We start from the raw sequence: 19542 nt of genomic DNA, 5'->3' as shown, positions 1-19542 counted from the left end.
GATAGGGAGCAGGGTTGGATTTCCAAGTCCACCATCTAGTGTGTAGTCCATGAGAAATTTGGAGTCCCAAGGTATTGATCTTTGTAATCCGATCTTCTGATATTCAAGTCTACAACATTGGCACAGATTAAATAGATTTCTTTCTCAGTGTGCTTAAGAACATATCATCAATGAACAAGAAAGTAGGGCTTGGAAAGATTCTAGTTTTCAAAGATATTATATCTTATTCAGGAGACTGAGGCAGGAGGATCACTTGAGTACAGGAGTTTGAGTCCATTCTGGGCAACATAGTGAGACTCTTCCTTGTTAACACGTCCATGTTTTCCTCTCAAAAAGGAAAGCAGTCACAAGATCTTATTTTTTTTTTAAGTCTAACAATTCACATTTTGCTTTTAGGTGATACTGCATCCAACCTGGGGAGTGCTGTAGATGAGCTCATGAGACATCAGCCCACCCTCAAAACGGATGCAACAACTGCCATCATTAAGGTAGGACATGATAAGGCTGTCATCGTGATCTTGAGAGAATAGAGAAAGGGGACTTTATAGAAAAAGTTTAGGCCTATTGGAGGTCTTCTGGGTTCTCAGACTATGTTTAAAGAGCAAAATGTCTGATGCAGTTTTTCCACGTTCTTGGGCTGGTCTTTTGCAATGAAAAAGAAAATGAAGCTATTTTAGTTCAAGTCTAATCAGAAAGAAGTCTGTTAATTCCAGTGTTTCATATTGAGAATTATTTTCCTTTTAACAACAACTCATTCGTTTAATGTAAGCTTCTATATATTGCTTTCTTATATATGATATGTAAGCAGACAAAACTTGGGTTCTGTTTATAAAAGCATATTGCCCTTTATAGACATTTCTTCCTGCATATATTAACCCTGCCAGTTGTGTTTGAGGTTAGTTGAGACTACTACAAGTTCCTTGTGGTTGGTGAGTTAGGACAGGGAATCTAGTCAGTCACTGAACAGCTATCTGATCCTAAACAAGTAATTTGATGTTGTAGAATTTTTGTTCCCTTGTTTGTAAAATGGAATTAATTCATTTTAGGAATGGTGTATCATGTATATTAAGTGTTTTGCAAATACATAGCTCATAGAAGATGCTCAGGAAATGTTAGTCATCCTCTACACTTCCTTAATTACTAACAAGTGATCTTGTTCCCCTGTGCCTTTCAGTTACTTGAAGAAATCTGCAATCTTGGAAGAGACCCGAAATATATCTGTCAGAAGCCATCAATCCAGAAGGCAGACGGCACTGCTGCTGCTCCTCCCCCAAGATCTAATCATGCTGCAGAAGAAGCTTCTAGTGAGGATGAGGAGGAAGAGGAAGTACAGGCCATGCAGAGTTTTAATTCTACCCAGCAAAATGAAACTGAGCCCAATCAGCAGTAAGTGTTCACAAGACCAGTTTGTGATCTTGGGCATGTTACCACCTAAGTCACTCTGTTATTGCATATTTTGCAGTGCTGGGGATAGAACCCAGGACCTTGCACATTCTGTGCAAGGACTCTACCACTGATTTTAAACCTCAGCCACCTTATTGTCAATTTTCATCTATTAAAAAACAGTTATATAAGATCTTTCTGACCCTTGAGTACATAATTTGTTTTTGTTTCACTCTTGTAGTGTCTTTTTTGTATTTGGTCATTAATACTGTTGGTTGCCTTAGGAAGCTATCCTTTTCAAAAGCTATTCTTGAAATTGAATCAAAAATCAGTGTGTCAAATTGATGGACTTTGTGCACAGAGAATTTATTGTCACTGATTTCATATTCCATGTCACTGTTTGTTGATTCGAGCACATAAAACATGTCCCACTTTTGAAGCCTGTCTCCAAAGAAGTTTATAAGAGTTGTGGGGATGTTTTGTTTACTGGTGTTTGTTTTGTTTTTTGGTAGGTAAATTTTTTAGGTTTCATTTTTTTGATTAATAAGAAGACTTTGGAATGTAGTTCATGATTGTACTCAGGCAATAATTTTTTCTCATTTTTATTTAACTAATGGTTGTTTTGCATAAGAGTTGACCGACTACCTGGATGCCATGGGGCATGGGACTCAAAGGCTGCTGGGTGGTCTGTTAGGCACTTTCAGCTTTCAGGATGCACATACAGCAGATCTGGTGTCAACTCTAGTGGTTAAACTTTATCACCATTATAACAGAAGTGGGAATGATTCCTCTGAACAGGCATTCGCTCATAATAAGTGTTCTTTGGAGTATAGATCACTAGTTCTGAGAAAGGGATATGCATTTTAGATGTGACTATGAGTGGGTTTGAGCTGGTACTGAAGGATGGCTTGGGAATTAAAAGATTCTGGTGGAATGGATAGCAGTGGTAAAGGCCAAAGAATCCAAAACCAATGTGTCCTCTGGGAACTCTAGATAGCAATGAACCTGTTGGTGTCAGTAATTTGGGTGGTGGGGGGGCATTAACTACTAGTGTATTGCTTTGTTGAGCAGATATCTTATTCTTTCTGAGAAAGCAAACCTACCTTTGTGCAGCATCTTCTATTTATTTTAAAATATTCTCTTTCTGGAACAAGACAGTACCCTGGAAGAAAAGCAAGATACTTTTTACAAAGTCTCAGTACTTCCTTTGCCTAATGCTTAATTGTTAGTGGCCCTGCTGAGTTGAGTTCCTTTCCCTGGCTACAAAGAAGTTTTCATTTATTCTTTTTATTTGCAGTAACTTCTCTTCTTGACATCTTATAGACACCTTTGAGCTGCATTGCCCAAATTAAAGTAGTTACTATAAAGTGATATTTTTTTTTCTGTAGCCATTATTTCTTCACCTTGTATTCCTTTCTTGGGATGTCTTGTTCTGTCCACATATGTCCCCCATTCCCAAATAATCTTCCCCTTTATCATCTTTCAAATTTCTTCAAGGTTAGTAAAATGTCTTATTCTTCAAGTAGCCTTTTTTTAACTTAATGGAGCTGAATCTTAAATTCTCAAAATGGTTTTATGTACTAAAGGATTTCCTCACTAACTTTTAAGCTTCTCAAGGACTGTGTTATTGTTTCATTCAGCAGTCAATTTCTATCTCTATATTTAGTAGGTAAGTGTTTGTTTAATGGAAAGAATAAAGAGCATTAAGTTAAGGATTTCTTAAGTCTTAAATGCCCAGAGAGCTAGGTCTAATGAAATGTGAATGAGAATGAAAAGATCTAGAACCATAGCATTCATAATCTACAATTCAAATGGAGCTTCTAATATACAAAGGGCTCTCTTAGTTTCTGTACCATAGTATCAGTGTTTTTCTACACTCCGTGGCATGGGAGTTTGCCACTACCTCCAACAATCGCACAACAATTGACATATACTGTGTGTGTGTAATTTAAAAGTCCAGTTTTTGGGTTACCAAGTAGCTAATAGGGCTGAAAGAAAAAGCAAGAATCTGTCTAAACTCAACCTTCATTTTTAAAGTCCAATCTAATAGAAGGAAACTTTTATCCTAAACAGTTTTTATATTGGAAGTTGTACATTTTCCAATGTTTTTCCAATATTCCTATGGAATATTCCATTTGGAATATGTATCACCTCTCTTACCCCCAGTTTTGTTTATCCCCTCTCCCAGTTACACAACTCTTTAGTAAAAGTTCCCAAATTCTTGTTCCCCATGCTTTCATCCATTTTCCAATGCCTTGTGCATGTAAGCTAATTTTTTTTCCTAATTTTTATTGAAGTACAATTTCCACACACTAAACTGCACAGATTTCTCATTTTCCACACCAAAATGAGTTAGCTAGCTATTGACCTTATTTCTATCATCATATAATAATTTTACTCAAGATCTTCCTATTAATAGAAAGTATATGAATGGATTCTTAACATGTATTGTATCTGGTATATATACTTGTTTGAATTGTTTGATGTGTTTTTGAGATTCACCCATGTTTTTGCATCTAATGGTTCACTATTTTTCATCCATTCTCCCTGTTGATGGTCTTGGGTTTACAGTTTTGTTTTTTGTTTTTCAAGCATAGGCAGTATTCTTTACCCTTATTTTTTCCCTACACCAACAGCTGTTATATGAAAATGGTCTTTGTATGTATTCTTGAAATAGATCATTTTGTTTTAGAGATCTGAAATAAGGAAACATAGATACTTAGTACTAGGAGTGCTGCTCTGTATTCATGATTGTTTGCTGTGGTAGTTCTGAGTACTTGTCTTTGGACTTCTTCTGCCTTCTTAATTATTTGCTCTCAGAAAATTTGATACTGTTGGGAAAGATTATATTTTTTCAGTAAGCAACCAGGCATTGTAGTTTGGACATTAATTTTTATTTTGTTTTCAGTTCCACTTAGTGTACCTAGCTCACCATCCACCTCTCTTGAGTAACTTGAAAGAAATGGATTATGTACTATCATATGGTCTTTAGAACTTGAATAGCAATTGTTTAGGTTTTAAAGGCAATGAGTAGAGAAACATTTGTTCCTGAAATGTGGCCCACTGGGAGGACTATTTTTCCAAAGGCGTCTGTATTAAGAGCTGGATAAAAACACTCACCCCCCCCCCCAACCCCAAGCAGAATGTAAGATGATCAAGGATAAAGTTCGAGCTGGGGGTATGTGGTATGTGTTTTGGGGGCAAGAAAAAAGGTCATAAAAAGTTTTAATACTTACAGTTATGGTAAACCACTTCATTTGTCTTGAATTTACTTTTTTTATTGTTNATCTATTTGTATGACTTCTCTTGAGAAATATCTATTCAGATCCTTTGTCCATTTTTCTGATCAGATTGTTTTTGCATTTGAGTTGAGTTCCTTATGTATTTTGGAAACTGACTCCCAATAAAATATATAGTTTGAATGTATTTTCTCCTGTTCTATTGTCTATCTCTTCACTCTGATTGTTTCCTTTGTTGTGCAGGTTTTTAGTTTCACACAATCCCATTTGTCCATTTTCTCTTTTGTTGCCCATACATTTGAGATCATATCTATTAAACTGTTGGCCCAAACCAATGTTCAGATACCTTATCCTATGTTTTATTCCAGTGGTTATAATTTCATATCTTATGTTTAAATATATACTATATTTTTACTTGATTTTTGTATATATTGTGAAATGACTGTTCCATTTCACTCTTCTGCATGTGGATATTCAGTTTTCCAAACACCATTTATTAAAGAGACTGTTACTTCCCTATTGTGTGTTCTTGTCCCCTTTGCCAGAGATCATTTGACCTTGAATGTATAGATTTATTTCTGAGTTCTGTTCAGTTCCATCAGTCAATGTGTCTGTTTTAATTTCAATAACATACTTTTCATTACTAAAATCTCATAGTATACTTTGAAATCAGGTGGTGCCATGCTTCCAGATTTTTTTGTTCTTATTTAAGGTTACTTTGGGTATTTGGAGCTTTTTATGGTTCCATTTATATAATTAAGAATTATTTTTTATTTGTGAAAAAATGCCATAGGAATTTTGATAGTCAGTGCATTGAATTTATATATCACTTTGGGTAGTATGGATACTTTTTAAATATTAATTCTTCCCATTCCTGAATACCAAGTATCTTTCTATTTATTTGTGTTTTCTTCAATTTCTTTCATCCATGTCCTATGATTTTATTTCATTGATGTCTTAAAGAGCAGTATATAGATTTTTTACCTCCTTGATTAAAAATTTTTATAAATTTTTAAAGATATTATTGGAAATGAGATAGCTTCCTTTAAAGTTTCTTTTTCAGGTAGTTTTTATTAGTGTCTTGAAATGTAATTGATTTTTGCATGTTTATTTTCTATACTGCAACTTTTTAAAAAATATTAAAATTAATTCTTACAAGTTTTGGTGGTATCATTAGAGTTTTTTACATATAAGAAAATGTTATCTGCACACAGAAGCAATTTTATTTTTCCCATTCCAATTTAGATGACTTTTGTTTATTTTTCTTTTAAAATCTCTCGGCCTGGAACTTCCAGTATAATAATGTGCATAAGTTAGGAGAATGGCATCCTCATATCATTCGTGATTTTGGAAAAAGCTTTCAGCTTTCATTGTGTGGAATGATATTAGGTACCTTCCTGTCATATATGGCTTAAATTAGGTTGCGGTACATTCCTTCTATACCTAATTTGTAAAGAGTTTTTATCATAAAATAATTTTAAATTAAAATAATTTTAAATTTTAAATTTTCTTGGGTAGTTTATCTATATCTGTTGAGAAGAACTTAAATTTTATCCTTTATTCTGTTAGTTGGTATATTGCAACAATTGATTTTTTTATATGTGTTGAATTCTCCTTGCATCCCAGGGATAAATCTCAATCATGGAAAATGGTTTTTAATATGTGATGTGAATTTGATTTGCGAGATTATTTAGAATTTTTGTACCTATGTTCACTAGGCACATTGGTCTGTAATTTTCTTGTAATGTCTTTGTATTAAGGTAGCGCTGACCTCATAAAAAGTACTGGAAATGTTCCCTCCTTAAGTTTCTTGAAAACATTTGAGGAGGATTGATATTAACTATTCTTTAAACATTTTGAGGAATTTACCAGTGAAGACACCAGGTCCTGGGATTCACTTTGCTAGGAGATGTTTCAATTACTGATTTGATCTCCCTATTCACATTGGTATTTTTGGATATTTTATTTCTCCATGCTTCAGTCTTAGCAGATTTTGTTTCCCCAAATTTATCCATTTCTTATAGATTATCTAATTTGTTGATAGGCAATTATTTATATAAGTCTGTTTTGATTTTTTTTACATCTGTGGTACTGGTTCCAATGTCTCCTCTTTCATGGAGAATTTTTCTTTTTGGTTTTCTCTACTTTTTCTTCATCTACCTATACTTTTTAAAATTTTGTTTTTCCATTCAGAGATCAAACTCTTGGTTTTATTGATCTTTTTATTTTGCTTTTCTAGTCAATATTTTACTTTCATTCTGTTCTAATTTTAATTATTTTCTTATATTAACTTTGGGCTTGGTTTGTTCTTCTTTCCCTATCCTTGAGGCTGACATCAATGTTGTTTCCGTGAGTTCTTTCTTGTTTCTTAATGTAGGCGTTGTTATAAACTTCCCTCTTAGAACTTGTTTCACTACACTGTAAGTTTTGATATATTTTGGTCCCATTTTAATTTTTTTCAAAATATTGCTTTTTGCTTTCTTCTTTGACCCTTTAGTTTCTCAGGAGTGTATTTATTGTATTTATTTTTCAAATCTTTGTTAATTTTCCAGTTTTTTTTCCTCCAGTTATGTCTTGTTTCACTCCATTGGGGTTATAAAAGCTACTCAATACAATTTCAGTCTTCTTAAGTTTATTAAAATTTGATTTGTGAAGTAACAAAATCTGTCCTGGAGAACGTTCTGTGCACTGGGAAGATTTCTCCTGCTGCTGTTCATTGGAATCAACTGGGCATGTCTGTTAAGTTCATTTGTCTAAAGTGTAGTTTGAATTCAGTGTGTCCATATTATATTTTTTTGTCTGAATGATTCATCCATAATTACAAATGGGATATTGTTACTTATTCAAGATAGACAGTGGAGTAAGTATTCCTTGGATATTGGGTATAGTGCCTAAAATCAGGACATTACCTTGGTGCAGGAACAAAATCACAGTGAAAGAGATAATACTTAAGGCAGCATTATTTTACAGCAAAAATATGCCATGGCAAGTGAGGTAGGCAAAATGATAAGAAACCCATTGCCCCCAAATGGTTGGGCTTTTATCAGTATAGTTAGGGGATGTGATCTTGGAGTGGCTGGAAACCCTGGTGCAACAGCTATCCACTTCTTTTTAGCCAGAGCTGTGTACTTGATGACCTTTTTATGGGAAGTCATGCATCTTTGCTATGTAAGAACTGAAGACATGTGTCTGTGCAATCAGGTCACTTTGCCCTTTTTGGTCTAGTGCAACCAGTGGAAGGTCATATAGCATTCAGCTAATCCTCTGGGCAGCTCAGGGATACATGCACTACCTTGAAAACAGGTTATGTTCCTTGAAAAGGAGGATGAGTGTCTGTCTGACTGCAGGTCTAGCATTGTGGGTCCTCTGTGGTTTTAAGTAGCTTGTTCACCTACTCAGATGGATCTCTTGCATAGTCCTATCCACATGAAGTGATAGTATATTTATGTCCTTATATGGTTTTCTTCTTTGAAAGAGGTGTCAGTGTATGATGAGTACTGAATTCACCTAGTAAGTTGCTGGACAAGTGCCCTTCTACAGTCCGTTATCCTTTCTCTAGTTCCTACTTGCTCCTAGCTAACTGCGTACCTAACAAAGTCCCCTAATGTTACTGTACTACTATTTGTTTTTCTCTTCATTTATGTTAACATTTGGGTTATATACTTAGGTGCTTTAATGATAGGGCATACATATTACAGATATCATATACTTTTAATGAGTTGATGCCATTTTTATTATATAATGGCTTATTTGTCTCTTGTGACAGGTTTTGACTTAAAGTCTATTTTCTTTATATCAGTATAGCCACCTGCTATAGCTTGAATGTTCTTTTCCACCAAAACTTATTGAAGTTTAATTTCCATTGTGATGGTACTGGGAAGTGGGAACTTTAAGAGACACTTAGGTCATGAGGAGTCCATGTTTATAAATGGGCAAATGCTATTATTGGGAAATAGTGCACTCTCTCTCTTTTGTCCATTCTTTGTCTTTCTACTATAGGTTTTTGCTTTTCTGCCATGTAATGCCTTCCACCATGCTATTAATCTGTAAGGCCCTTGCCAGGTGCCAGGTCCTTGGTATTGGATTTCTGAGCCTCAAAAACTGGGAACCAATGCATTTCTAATGAGTACAAATTACTTGACTTTAGCTATTCTGTTATAATAGCACAAAATGAACAAAGACATCACTTCTGTTTCCACTTGGTTACCTTTTGCATGGAATTCTTTTTCCTGTCTCTTTTGATGTATATCTTTATAGCATCAATAAGTTTTTCATCAATAACAACATAGTTGAGTCTTTTATTTCTTCATCTCTTGTGTCTTTTGATTAGTGAATTTAATCCATTTACATTTAAAGTAATTATTGATAGGTAAGAACTTACTATTGGCACTTTTAAAATTATTTTCCATTTTTTAAATTTCTTCTCCTAATGTTTTCCTTTAGAATTTAATGTTTTGGGGGGTAGTAATGGTACACTTTGATGTCTTTATCTTTTGTGTATCTAACATAGGTTTTTTTTTTTTTTTTTTTATTAGAAGTTGTGTGACCATAAAAGTCATCATTTGGATTGGACCTTCTTGAGACTGAGAGGTTTTAATAATCACCAGGCATTAATAGAAGACAACTGGCATGTGTAGTCAGTTACCAAAGCACATAAACCTCAATTACATATTCATCAGGCCTCATTTCTAATATTTCTGCAAGTCAATGTAAGCCTGATGATGGAATGGAATACAGAACATTTAAATCAGTAGTAATTAACAAATTGCTAAAAAAAAAAACCCTGTGCCTGCAACCCATGATATCTCTTGTGGTTACTTAAAAGAGTGTTTATGTGTGCGCATGCATGCGTGTGCTCACAATTTTGCTACCTTTATTTCTCAGGTAATTGTTTTCTTTTTTTTTTTTCTCTTCAGTTGTTGATAGACCTTTTATTTTATTTTTATTTATATGTGGTGCTGAGAATCAAACTCCGTGCCTCACTCATGCTAGGCAAGTGCCCTATCGCTGAGCCACAGCCCTAGCCCCTGATTCTTAAAATTAGTGTTGTAATAGCTCAAAAGCCCTGTTTTATACTGTTGAGCAGGAATATATTCTCTGTCACTTATGAATCAGTCAAATAAGAAATCACAAACACAGTTATAAACTATTCAGGAGATTATTACATAAAAAAGATTAATGATTTATTTTCATTTTCTTTATCAAATGGAAATTAAGCAAAAAAGTTCAACAAATTAAATAAATCCACATATTTGCTGAAGGAAAGAAATTGGAGAGAAATAATAAGCCCACTCCCCCACCAACCAAAAAAATCAGAAAATAGTTTTAAACTGTTTTTTTTGTTTAGAACAGTTACTTTGATACCTGTCTTTCACTTTACAAAAAAGCAATGAGAAGGCATATTAGACAATCGTATGTAAGTACTCTAAGAGAATATCTTAAGGAACTGTGATCTTAAATGGGGATAGTTTGATGAAGTGTACAATTCTGGGAGAATAGCATTGAAATAAAATAGAATTTCTTATCCTTCGAAAACAGATGAAAGTTGGTTTTTGTATATAATTGTTCAGAAAGACTATCTCTTATGTGAAATTCTTTCTGGTTTGTTTGCAGAGTGAGATTCGTTCCATCTCCGTTAACCAGTGGGGTTCCCAGTTGGGGTTGAGTGTTCTGAGCAAGCTGAGCCAGTTATACTGTTCTCTGGTGTGGGAAAGCACTGTCCTCCTCTCCTTGTGTACCCCAAACAGGTAAAAGAATGATCATCTCTCTTAATATCCCTATTACATTTTCTGACAGACAACTTAAGCTCAGTAAGCATGGAGGGATAGCTATGGTCAAGGGTGGACAGCATGATAAAATGTTGAGTCTTTCTTGTCTTTCACACTTTACTGAAAAATTATACCATCTTGTGCGTCTTTGATTTGATGTCCCAACTGTTTTGTGTCAGTATAGTAGGTGTTTAATATTTGATTCTATTTTTATTAGCCAGATACAAAAAAATTATGCTAGAAACTTTGTTGAATGCTGTCTGAGGAATTGCAGGTTTATTACAGTAAGGATAACTTACGTACTCCAAGGAGGGATAATATTGGCCAAGCAAGTTAGAGACCATGCATAGTGAAAGTAGTTCTTTTTCTTTTTTTTGCTGACTGTTTCTCTTATTGCAGCCTACCGTCTGGGTGTGAATTTGGCCAAGCGGACATGCAGAAACTGGTTCCAAAGGATGAGAAGGCAGGTACGACCCAGGGCGGAAAAAGATCAGGTAACTCTAAGAAACTAAAATCTTAGTCATTAATTCTTCTAAGTTCTGTCCCTGTGTCTGTAGGTTTATTGTGAAATTTTAGTTAGCTCTTTTCATACATAGACCTCAGTTTTTATCCTTTCACTATTTTAATTAAATTTTAACTATTTTTATCATTTTCTCACTAAAAGACACAACTAAAAAAAGTTAGAAAATACAGTAGAAACAAGAACCCATATTTATGCCTCTAAAATCACATACAGCATTTTGGAATGTCTGCCCGATCGTTTTTTTCAGAGAACATTTATAGTAGTCTTAGATAAAACATTTTCATAGATCTTTTTAATTAACAATTAAGTGTCATGTAAAAGTACAAAAATCAGCCATTTCTTGTTAAGTTTATAATGTGTTATTTTGAAAAATGAACATCTTTTGTAGGTAGTTTCATAAAATGTAATATTGATTTGCTAAAATTCACTCCATCAAAAGATTTTAATTTTCAGTATGAAATTCCAATATTTTTTACAGGTTGAAATAAAAATTTTGACCATATTGGATTAAACAATATATTAATATAAACTTCACCTATTTTACCTTTTACTGTGGCCACTGAAAATACATTTCTATTAAACAGTACAGCTTTAGAAAATTTTTTTGTTATCTTGCTATAAAATTTCCATAGCACAGTAAGCAGAAATCACACAAAATTCTCTGACCCTAATGCAACAAACCTAGAATTAATAAAAACAACTTTTCAGAAAGTTTAAGATCTCTTATATTCTATTTTGAGCAAATGAAAATTGATAGAAACTATGAAGAAAGCAATTTAACACATTCTGTATATAAAATTGTATTTGAAAGGCTTAATAATTCATACTGAAATTAGTAAGGAGAAAAAAACTTTCAAGGATGAACCAATAAGCAAGGACTTGTATGACAGCTTGTTGTTAGAGAAGTGGAAAAGAATTATACACACCTCTGATAGTTAATTTTGGAGAAAATGTACCCACTTAATCAAAAATGATACTCTCAAATTTAGTCAGAATATATCAAATTTAACTCAGTGAAAGAATAAAATAATTTGTTAAGAACTATGAATGAAATTAGATTCATGGTAAAATAATTGCCTTTTATAATACTCTCACTTTAGCAACCAAAAAATGGTACTTGGTTTCTATGTAAATTTTTCCAGAACAAAAAGAAAACTTAATGACTTATTTTATAAAGTTCACAGTTAATTCTTAAACCTAAGAGTGCACACACCAAAAATTAAGTACATATCACTCATTCATGTTCAAAATTTGTAAATAATAGGAAATAGAATTCTCTAGTGACATTCTATGATATCCAATTTGAGTTATTGAACAAACTACAAAATTCTAAGGGACATCCACATGACACCATCATGCCTACAACAGTAGTCTATGTGAATGGTATTCCATTGGTTAAGACTATCCATGTCAGCAATAAGCTGCTTAGTAGAGTTTCATAGAGAATATCATATAAGTGCAGGTTTTTGGTTGTGGTTTTTTTTTTTTTTTCCCAGATTTAGGAAGTCATTAAAATTTGAAGAGTAACAAACACCATAGGTAGCTCTTTCTTGGGATTCTTCAGAACAAGGAAGCAGGTAAGTGCTGGCTGTACATGATCTTATTGCTCACCTCTATGTCTGCAGATGGGGAACAGGATGGAACAGCTGGAAGTATGGATGCCTCTACCCAGGGCTTATTGGAAGGCATTGGGCTAGATGGTGACACATTGGCTCCCATGGAGACAGATGAACCTACTGCTTCAGATTCTAAGGGCAAATCTAAAATCACACCAGCCATGGCAGCTAGAATTAAACAAATCAAGCCGTTGTTGTCAGGTGAGTGATTCATTCCTTTCTACTTCCTTTTCTGGCTTTCAGAGGCTTAGCCAGCCCTCAAGCAAATTGAGTTGCAAAGGCTGTATCATTTCATGTAAAGAAATATAAAACTTCTGTGAATCACATGTAGTTTGATGACCCTACTATGATACGCTCTTTACTAGCTTCTAGGGATACAGAGATGAGAGAATCTCTTTCCGAGAGCCATCTATACCCTCCCTTCTTATAATTCCTTCTCTCCTTACTCACTCTTCAACTATTGCAGATGGCTTTTGCTCCTACCATTCCACTGAAATATTTTGCCAAGGTACCTATTATAACTTCCTTATTGCTGAGTTCACTGAATAATTCTTAGTTACCTTTTACCTTTGTGCCACATGTTAGCTGACCTACCATATCCTTGTAGAAATAACTGTTCCCTTGGCTTTGTTACAAAGCTCTCCTGATCACTTGTCTGACTACTCTACCAGTCTGATATCTTCCTTTCTTTGTCCCTTAAAGAAAACTTTGGAAAGTGACATGGCCTGTATTTTGTATTTTGTCATCTACATGAAGACACATTGATAAAGTACAAAACTTCATTAAAGATGTGTACTTGTCTGTCTTTGCTCTCTTTTGCCGTGAATGTAATGTCAGCATTTGGGGAACCTATTTTGTGTGTTCCTCAATAGTTGCCACTTTCTAACTCCTTAATACAAATATGAAGAAAAGTAAAGACATAGCTCTTGGGAGTCTGGGGCCCTTCCAATAAGCAAGCAGAAAATGGCCTTTGGTGTTGGTTTTTCTCTTTCCATTTGTTATCTTAAATCCCTATGAGTTTTATACTTTATTATAATTTATTTCATTTTTTTAATTTGAAAATCTACCCCAAATTGAAGTAAAATTGACCATCCAAATAGTTGTCCTTGTTGTGTTACTCTTTGTTGATAGGACCTTGGAGTATTCTGGAGTTTCTATGTGGGCTTAGGCCTAGTCCATGCTTTTGATACCTGTCTGTTGGTGGTTACTGGCTTATTTTCCTCTTATCCTTGAACTACCTTTGAGCCACTTTGCTATCTGAAATCAGGGGCATGAAAGCGTATGCATTTCCCTATTATTTGAATTTGTTGGGTTTTCAAGAGTCTGAATATACTCAGCCTCCAACCACGCAGTGCATATATCTTTAGCCCATTTAGGACTATTTCCTGTCCTACTATTCTGTATACCTCAGAGATAAGTTTTGAACATGATATGTGACATGAGCTCAAATAAAATCTACACAGTAGGTTCATAAGTGTACATACATCCTTACAAGACTTAGTTTGATTCAGACTTACTCCTACTTGGCTCTGGATAAATAACGTTTATTTCAAAGGTGCTATAACAGCATTGTTTTTTTCAGAGTAGTAGTCATTGTAGAAATAGAAAAAAGTAAAGAAAAATGTTTCAAAAAAAGCAAGAAAGCAATATTTGGGCTTTTTTTCTTTACAATTAAAAAAAAATTCCCCCAGTACTTGGGATGGAGCCAAAGGCCTCACACATGGTAGGCGGGTGTTCTACCACTGAGCTATATATCCTCAGTCCTTCTTTACCTTTTTATACATTTTTCCTTTTACTTTTGTTTCTATTTGTATTCCTCTCTTTTTGTGTTTTTAAACATAATCTGAAAACTGTCCTATAAAGGAGATTGCAATGCCTATAATCTAATTCCTTAAGAATCCAGTTTCAAAATTGTTACACTTTTCCTAGCAATCTTTTTTCCTTTAGGCCTATGTTTTATGTTGTGATCAGATAATATATAGTGTATGTGATCTTTTCTGCTCCAAATCATTCAAGCATTTTTGTCAGCATAAAGTTGACTTGTAAGTGACTCCATAACTCAGTAGATGTATCATTTAGTTTATCGATGCACCTTGCTATATTACTTCTACAAAGGCAGTTTCATTTTATACTTTCTATAACAGTGTATGGGTGCTTGTCTTTCACATTTGTTATGTATTGAATGTCAGCATTCTTCTGTCTCCTGCTTTCAAAAGAGGCACTTTTCCCTTGTGAACTTTTTGTATTGTCATGTGGAGTTTCCTAGGTGTTGTTCAGAGTAAGTGGTCAGTCATAAAAACGTATTAACAGTAATGTTTCTGTTGGAATGAAACTATTCTGAGAATATTATACACCCTTATTCTGATTTCTGGATTCCAGCTTCCTCCAGATTAGGCCGAGCACTTGCTGAGCTATTTGGACTCCTTGTTAAACTTTGTGTGGGGTCTCCTGTCCGCCAGAGAAGGAGCCATCATGCTGCTAGCACCACTACAGCACCAACACCTGCTGCTCGATCAACAGCTTCAGCCCTCACTAAGCTCCTCACAAAGGGCTTATCTTGGCAGCCCCCACCATATACACCTACTCCTCGCTTCAGGTGAGGTTCTGCATGAGATTCAGGGACAAGAATGTTTCGTTAAAACTAATATAACTTGTTCCTATTCTATTTAAATGGAGAGTCAACCACTAAATACATGGACTAGGTCCCTTGTTTGTTGTAGATGTGTACCTCAAATAAATTGTAAGGCCCTTGTTTTTGTTGTACCTAGTTTTAGAACATGGAAATTTTAAAAGCATTTGCAATCGAACTGCACATCAGTGACCCTATATTCTTTATTAGGTGGCAAGTGTCATGTTTGGTATCTCATTTTTCTTTTGGGGGGATTGAACCCAGGGACACTTAACCACTGAGCCACATTCCTAGCCTTTTTATTTTATTTTTTTTATTTTGAGACAGGGTCTCATTAAATTGCCGAGGCTGGCTTTGAACTTGTGATTCTCCTGCCTCAGCCTCCCAAGTCACTGGGGTTACAAGTGTGCTTCTCTTGTCTTTGAAATTTTAATGACTATACAAGTTACCCACCTGCTTTTCAGTCAGTCACTTTGGTGCATTGTTAAATTTTACACTTAGCTTCTATGTGAATTTCCCAATTGCTTTTTTGTCTGCCTCAGAAAAGGTTAAACTTTTTCTTTCTCCCTCTTTTAGGCTGACATTCTTCATATGTTCAGTTGGTTTCACCTCCCCAATGCTGTTTGATGAAAGGAAGTATCCCTACCACCTCATGTTGCAGAAATTTCTCTGCTCTGGAGGCCACAATGCTCTTTTTGAGTAAGGGTCATTTTCTTCATAGAGAAGCATTTCTTGAAGTTTGGTCTTTTCTGTGTGCCTTGCTATCCCACATCTTTCTGAGTCACCTATCTTGTGACAGTGTGATGTATCAAAATAGCCATTGGTTACACCCTTTCATATTCTGGGAACCAACCACATGTGTCTCCATTTTCCTTGAAGGGTGCTGGGTGGTATTTAGCCTGTTCCTAGGGGTGTTCATCAGGCCTTCTGCTTTTACTCATTTGGCTTCCAGTTCCTGGTACGTATTTTTAATAGACTTCTGTTTATGTTTTTCTGAATATGATAAAATTTTTTTATTTTTCTTGATCAGAGGTTTTCTATTCTGAGCTTTAGTGGAGTGGGGTGTATGTGTGTCTGTGTGTGTGCGCGCGCATGTGTTTAAGGCTTTCGAAAGTAGAGCTAATAAATGTTGAACAAATTTTAAGTAGTAACTCCAAGAAGATCATATATTCATATAGACATTGGGGACCCTTTAAATGTAAATCCTCTGCCTTATCTAAAATACTAGTATTTTATCCCCATACTTTCTCGTATCTGAATTTAGAACTTTCAACTGGGCTCTGTCCATGGGAGGCAAAGTTCCTGTGTCTGAGGGATTGGAACATTCAGATTTACCTGATGGCACAGGAGAATTCCTAGATGCCTGGCTTATGCTTGTGGAAAAGATGGTGAATCCCACTACTGTACTTGAATCTCCACATTCATTGCCTGCCAAATTGCCAGGAGGTGTCCAGAACTTTCCACAATTCAGTGCTCTTCGTTTCCTTGTGGTAACTCAGAAAGTGAGTATTCCTCATTCTAAAGCCAAGAGGAATTTCTTGTGCTAACTGGATAATTCTCACTCTCCTTAATAAAATATCAGGTTTTGTTTTTGTTTCACAATGATGGGGATCAAACCCAGGGCCTTGTTTGTGCTGGGAAAGTGCTCCTCCACATGTATGCCAGCCCATTAATGTGATTATTTTTTTTAATATTTATCTTTTAGTTATAGGTGGACACGGTGTCTTTATTTTACTTTATGTGATGCTGAGGTTCGAACCCAGTGCCTCACACATGCTAGGCAAGTGCTCTACCTCTGAGCCACAACCCCAGCCCCCCAGTAATAAGATTATTGAGTAACGTTGGATTCTAGGCACAGATAGGGCTGTTTATAGAAAAGTAATAGAGACCATTTTTGAATTTTCTTTATTATGTACATATAAACTATGAACTTCAGTTTGATACTTCCAGGATAAATTAAATGCTCCTTCTCCATGATTACTTGGGCTCTGGCAGTACTTACCTAAAATTTTGTGGACACTAACTGATTGTGGAAGGATTGTCCCAAAATTTTGTCACCTATATTTCTCCTGGGACTTTGAATTCAGGCAAAAAAGATCTTCACACACTTTTCAAATGACTTCCAGGCAGCCTTTACTTGCATTAAGAACCTGTGGAACCGCAAACCCCTGAAAGTCTATGGCGGGCGAATGGCTGAGTCCATGCTGGCCATTCTGTGCCACATCCTCCGAGGAGAACCTGTGATTCGAGAAAGACTAAGCAAAGAGAAAGAGGGGTCTCGAGGAGAAGAGGATTCAGGGCAAGAAGAAGGTGGATCTCGCCGGGAACCTCAAGTCAACCAACAGCAACTGCAGCAGGTAAATGGCTAGCCCCACACTTCTAGAACCTCCACTTTGCTCTAGATGAAGTACAATGCTTGTGAGTTTTCTATGCTCATATGCCACTAGTGTCTGGTTCTGTTAACCAGGAAGTAGGTTAAATTCCCTGCTTTCTTAACATTTTGTTGTTGTTGTTTTCCTCCCGAGGGAAGCAGGAGTATAGTCTCTGTTCTTGGCATAGGTAACACAAATTTGTGTCCTCCTAAGCATGTTCATTCTGATGTTCACACTTGCCTGTTCTTTGGAGTCAAATTTTGCTCAGCTGCTTTCTGATTAATCTGTAAAGGGAAGGATTCTTGTAAATCATTTATTCTCCAACAAGAGCCATTTTTTTGAATTTTAAAAATTGGGTAGGTCCACGTTAGCATTTCCCCCCTGAATTTTATTATATGGAGGTTCTCTTTTAAGTCTAGAGTCCTGTTCAAATCTGTCTTCTGTATATACATGCCCTTTTGATTGTGAAAGTAATGCTTACTTTAGAATGTTTAGAAAATATAGCAAAGTATTTTTAAAGTCATTCCCAAGATACTCATTGCTTCTTTCAGTCACTTAGTTCTATGCCTGATTTTTACATATGCACAGTCAAGTAATATGTTAAATCATTGCTGTCATTGAGAAATTTTTGCTAATTGCTTTTACTTTAATTTTTGGATGTTAATTTTCTTATTATTGTAAAATTGTGGTATATATTTTTCTTAGGTAATGATCACTAGATAAGTTTTTTTTAGTTATTTCTTCTGTTGCCAGTTTTCCAGAAAAATTGGGATCCACTTGTTTTTCTTTGTATGAATCATAAAGTTAGAAAATTTTTGAGTTTCCATCCTAAAAATGTTCCTTTCTATTTTATTTACATTTGGATTTTGCTATTACTGTGGTACTGAGCTCTTAAATTATTGTTATAGCTCATGGACATGGGTTTCACAAGAGAACATGCCATGGAAGCCCTGTTGAACACCAGCACCATGGAGCAGGCCACAGAGTACCTTCTAACCCACCCTCCTCCAATCATGGGAGGAGTCGTTCGGGTGAGTTGGTTTAGGAGCTTTTATATGCCAGAGTAACAGTTTGGCTGTTGGTGTCCTTTTTTCCTTCATTCTTCCATCACTGGTCTTTCTATAAACTGCTTCTCATTTTCATCCTTCTCCATTGTCGATATTTTCATTTCATGATAACTCAGTGTTTCTGAATGTAATAGTCAAAAGCTTCCTATCCCGTAGCTATGCATATTATTACACTTTGTTTGTAGAAGAGCCAAGAGTCAGTGACCAGCACAAAATACATTCTTTCATGGTGTACAGAATATGTAGTCACATTGAAGCTTTTAATTTTCATTGTGATTTCCCCTATTGTTCTTTTCAGGGGCAGTCAACCACTGAGCCATCTCCCTAGCCCTATTTTGTATTTTATTTAGAGACAGGATCTCACTGGGTTGCTTAGCGCCTCACTTTTTGCCAAGGCTGGCTTTGTACTTGCGATCCTCCTATCTCATCCTCCTGAGCCACTGGGATTACAAGTGTGATATGATTATAAGTGAGACCTCTATTGTTGTTCTTATGTGGTTTGAGTAAACCTAGTTACCTAGTTTTTTTATATTCTTTACTATTGAGACATTCAGAGCCTCTTCCACTCTAAAGCTTGAACAGACTATCTTGATTCCTTGCGAATTGGGTTGCCTTTTTTTTTTTTTTAACATGTTGATGGACCTTTATTTGTATGTAGTGCTGAGAATCAAACCCAATGCCTCACACATGCTAAGCAAGCGCTCTACCACTGCGCCACAATCCCAGCCCCAGGGTTGCCTCTTTTTGTGTTTCTTTGTTTAGGTTTTGTGTAAGTATTGGGTTTTCTGTTGTCACTCTAGGATCTCAGCATGTCCGAAGAGGACCAGATGATGAGAGCAATTGCGATGTCTCTAGGACAGGATATTCCAATGGATCAAAGGGCAGAGTCACCTGAGGTAAACAGGAAACGGCATCAGTTACTTCAGTCTATTACACTTATAGAAA

At 35.5% G+C, this 19542-nt stretch overlaps 1 protein-coding gene across 1 annotated transcript in view; it reads left to right on the top strand.

Moving 5' to 3' along the window:
* Nucleotides 1-19542, top strand: part of Huwe1 (HECT, UBA and WWE domain containing E3 ubiquitin protein ligase 1) — a 146043-nt gene that overhangs the window by 77491 nt on the left and 49010 nt on the right. Inside the window, exons 22-32 of the mRNA XM_048796695.1 lie at nucleotides 397-488; nucleotides 1175-1387; nucleotides 10188-10369; nucleotides 10790-10884; nucleotides 12539-12730; nucleotides 14909-15125; nucleotides 15735-15857; nucleotides 16423-16660; nucleotides 17285-17515; nucleotides 18439-18561; nucleotides 19398-19493. Coding sequence (XP_048652652.1) covers nucleotides 397-488; nucleotides 1175-1387; nucleotides 10188-10369; nucleotides 10790-10884; nucleotides 12539-12730; nucleotides 14909-15125; nucleotides 15735-15857; nucleotides 16423-16660; nucleotides 17285-17515; nucleotides 18439-18561; nucleotides 19398-19493 — 1802 coding nt within the window. The remainder of the gene's footprint in view (nucleotides 1-396; nucleotides 489-1174; nucleotides 1388-10187; nucleotides 10370-10789; nucleotides 10885-12538; nucleotides 12731-14908; nucleotides 15126-15734; nucleotides 15858-16422; nucleotides 16661-17284; nucleotides 17516-18438; nucleotides 18562-19397; nucleotides 19494-19542) is intronic.

This window comes from Marmota marmota, unplaced genomic scaffold, assembly GCF_001458135.2.
Source record: "Marmota marmota marmota unplaced genomic scaffold, marMar, whole genome shotgun sequence".
NCBI lineage: Eukaryota > Metazoa > Chordata > Mammalia > Rodentia > Sciuridae > Marmota > Marmota marmota.
Note: the sequence above shows the minus strand (reverse complement) of the source record. Positions and strands in the feature narration are given on the sequence as shown.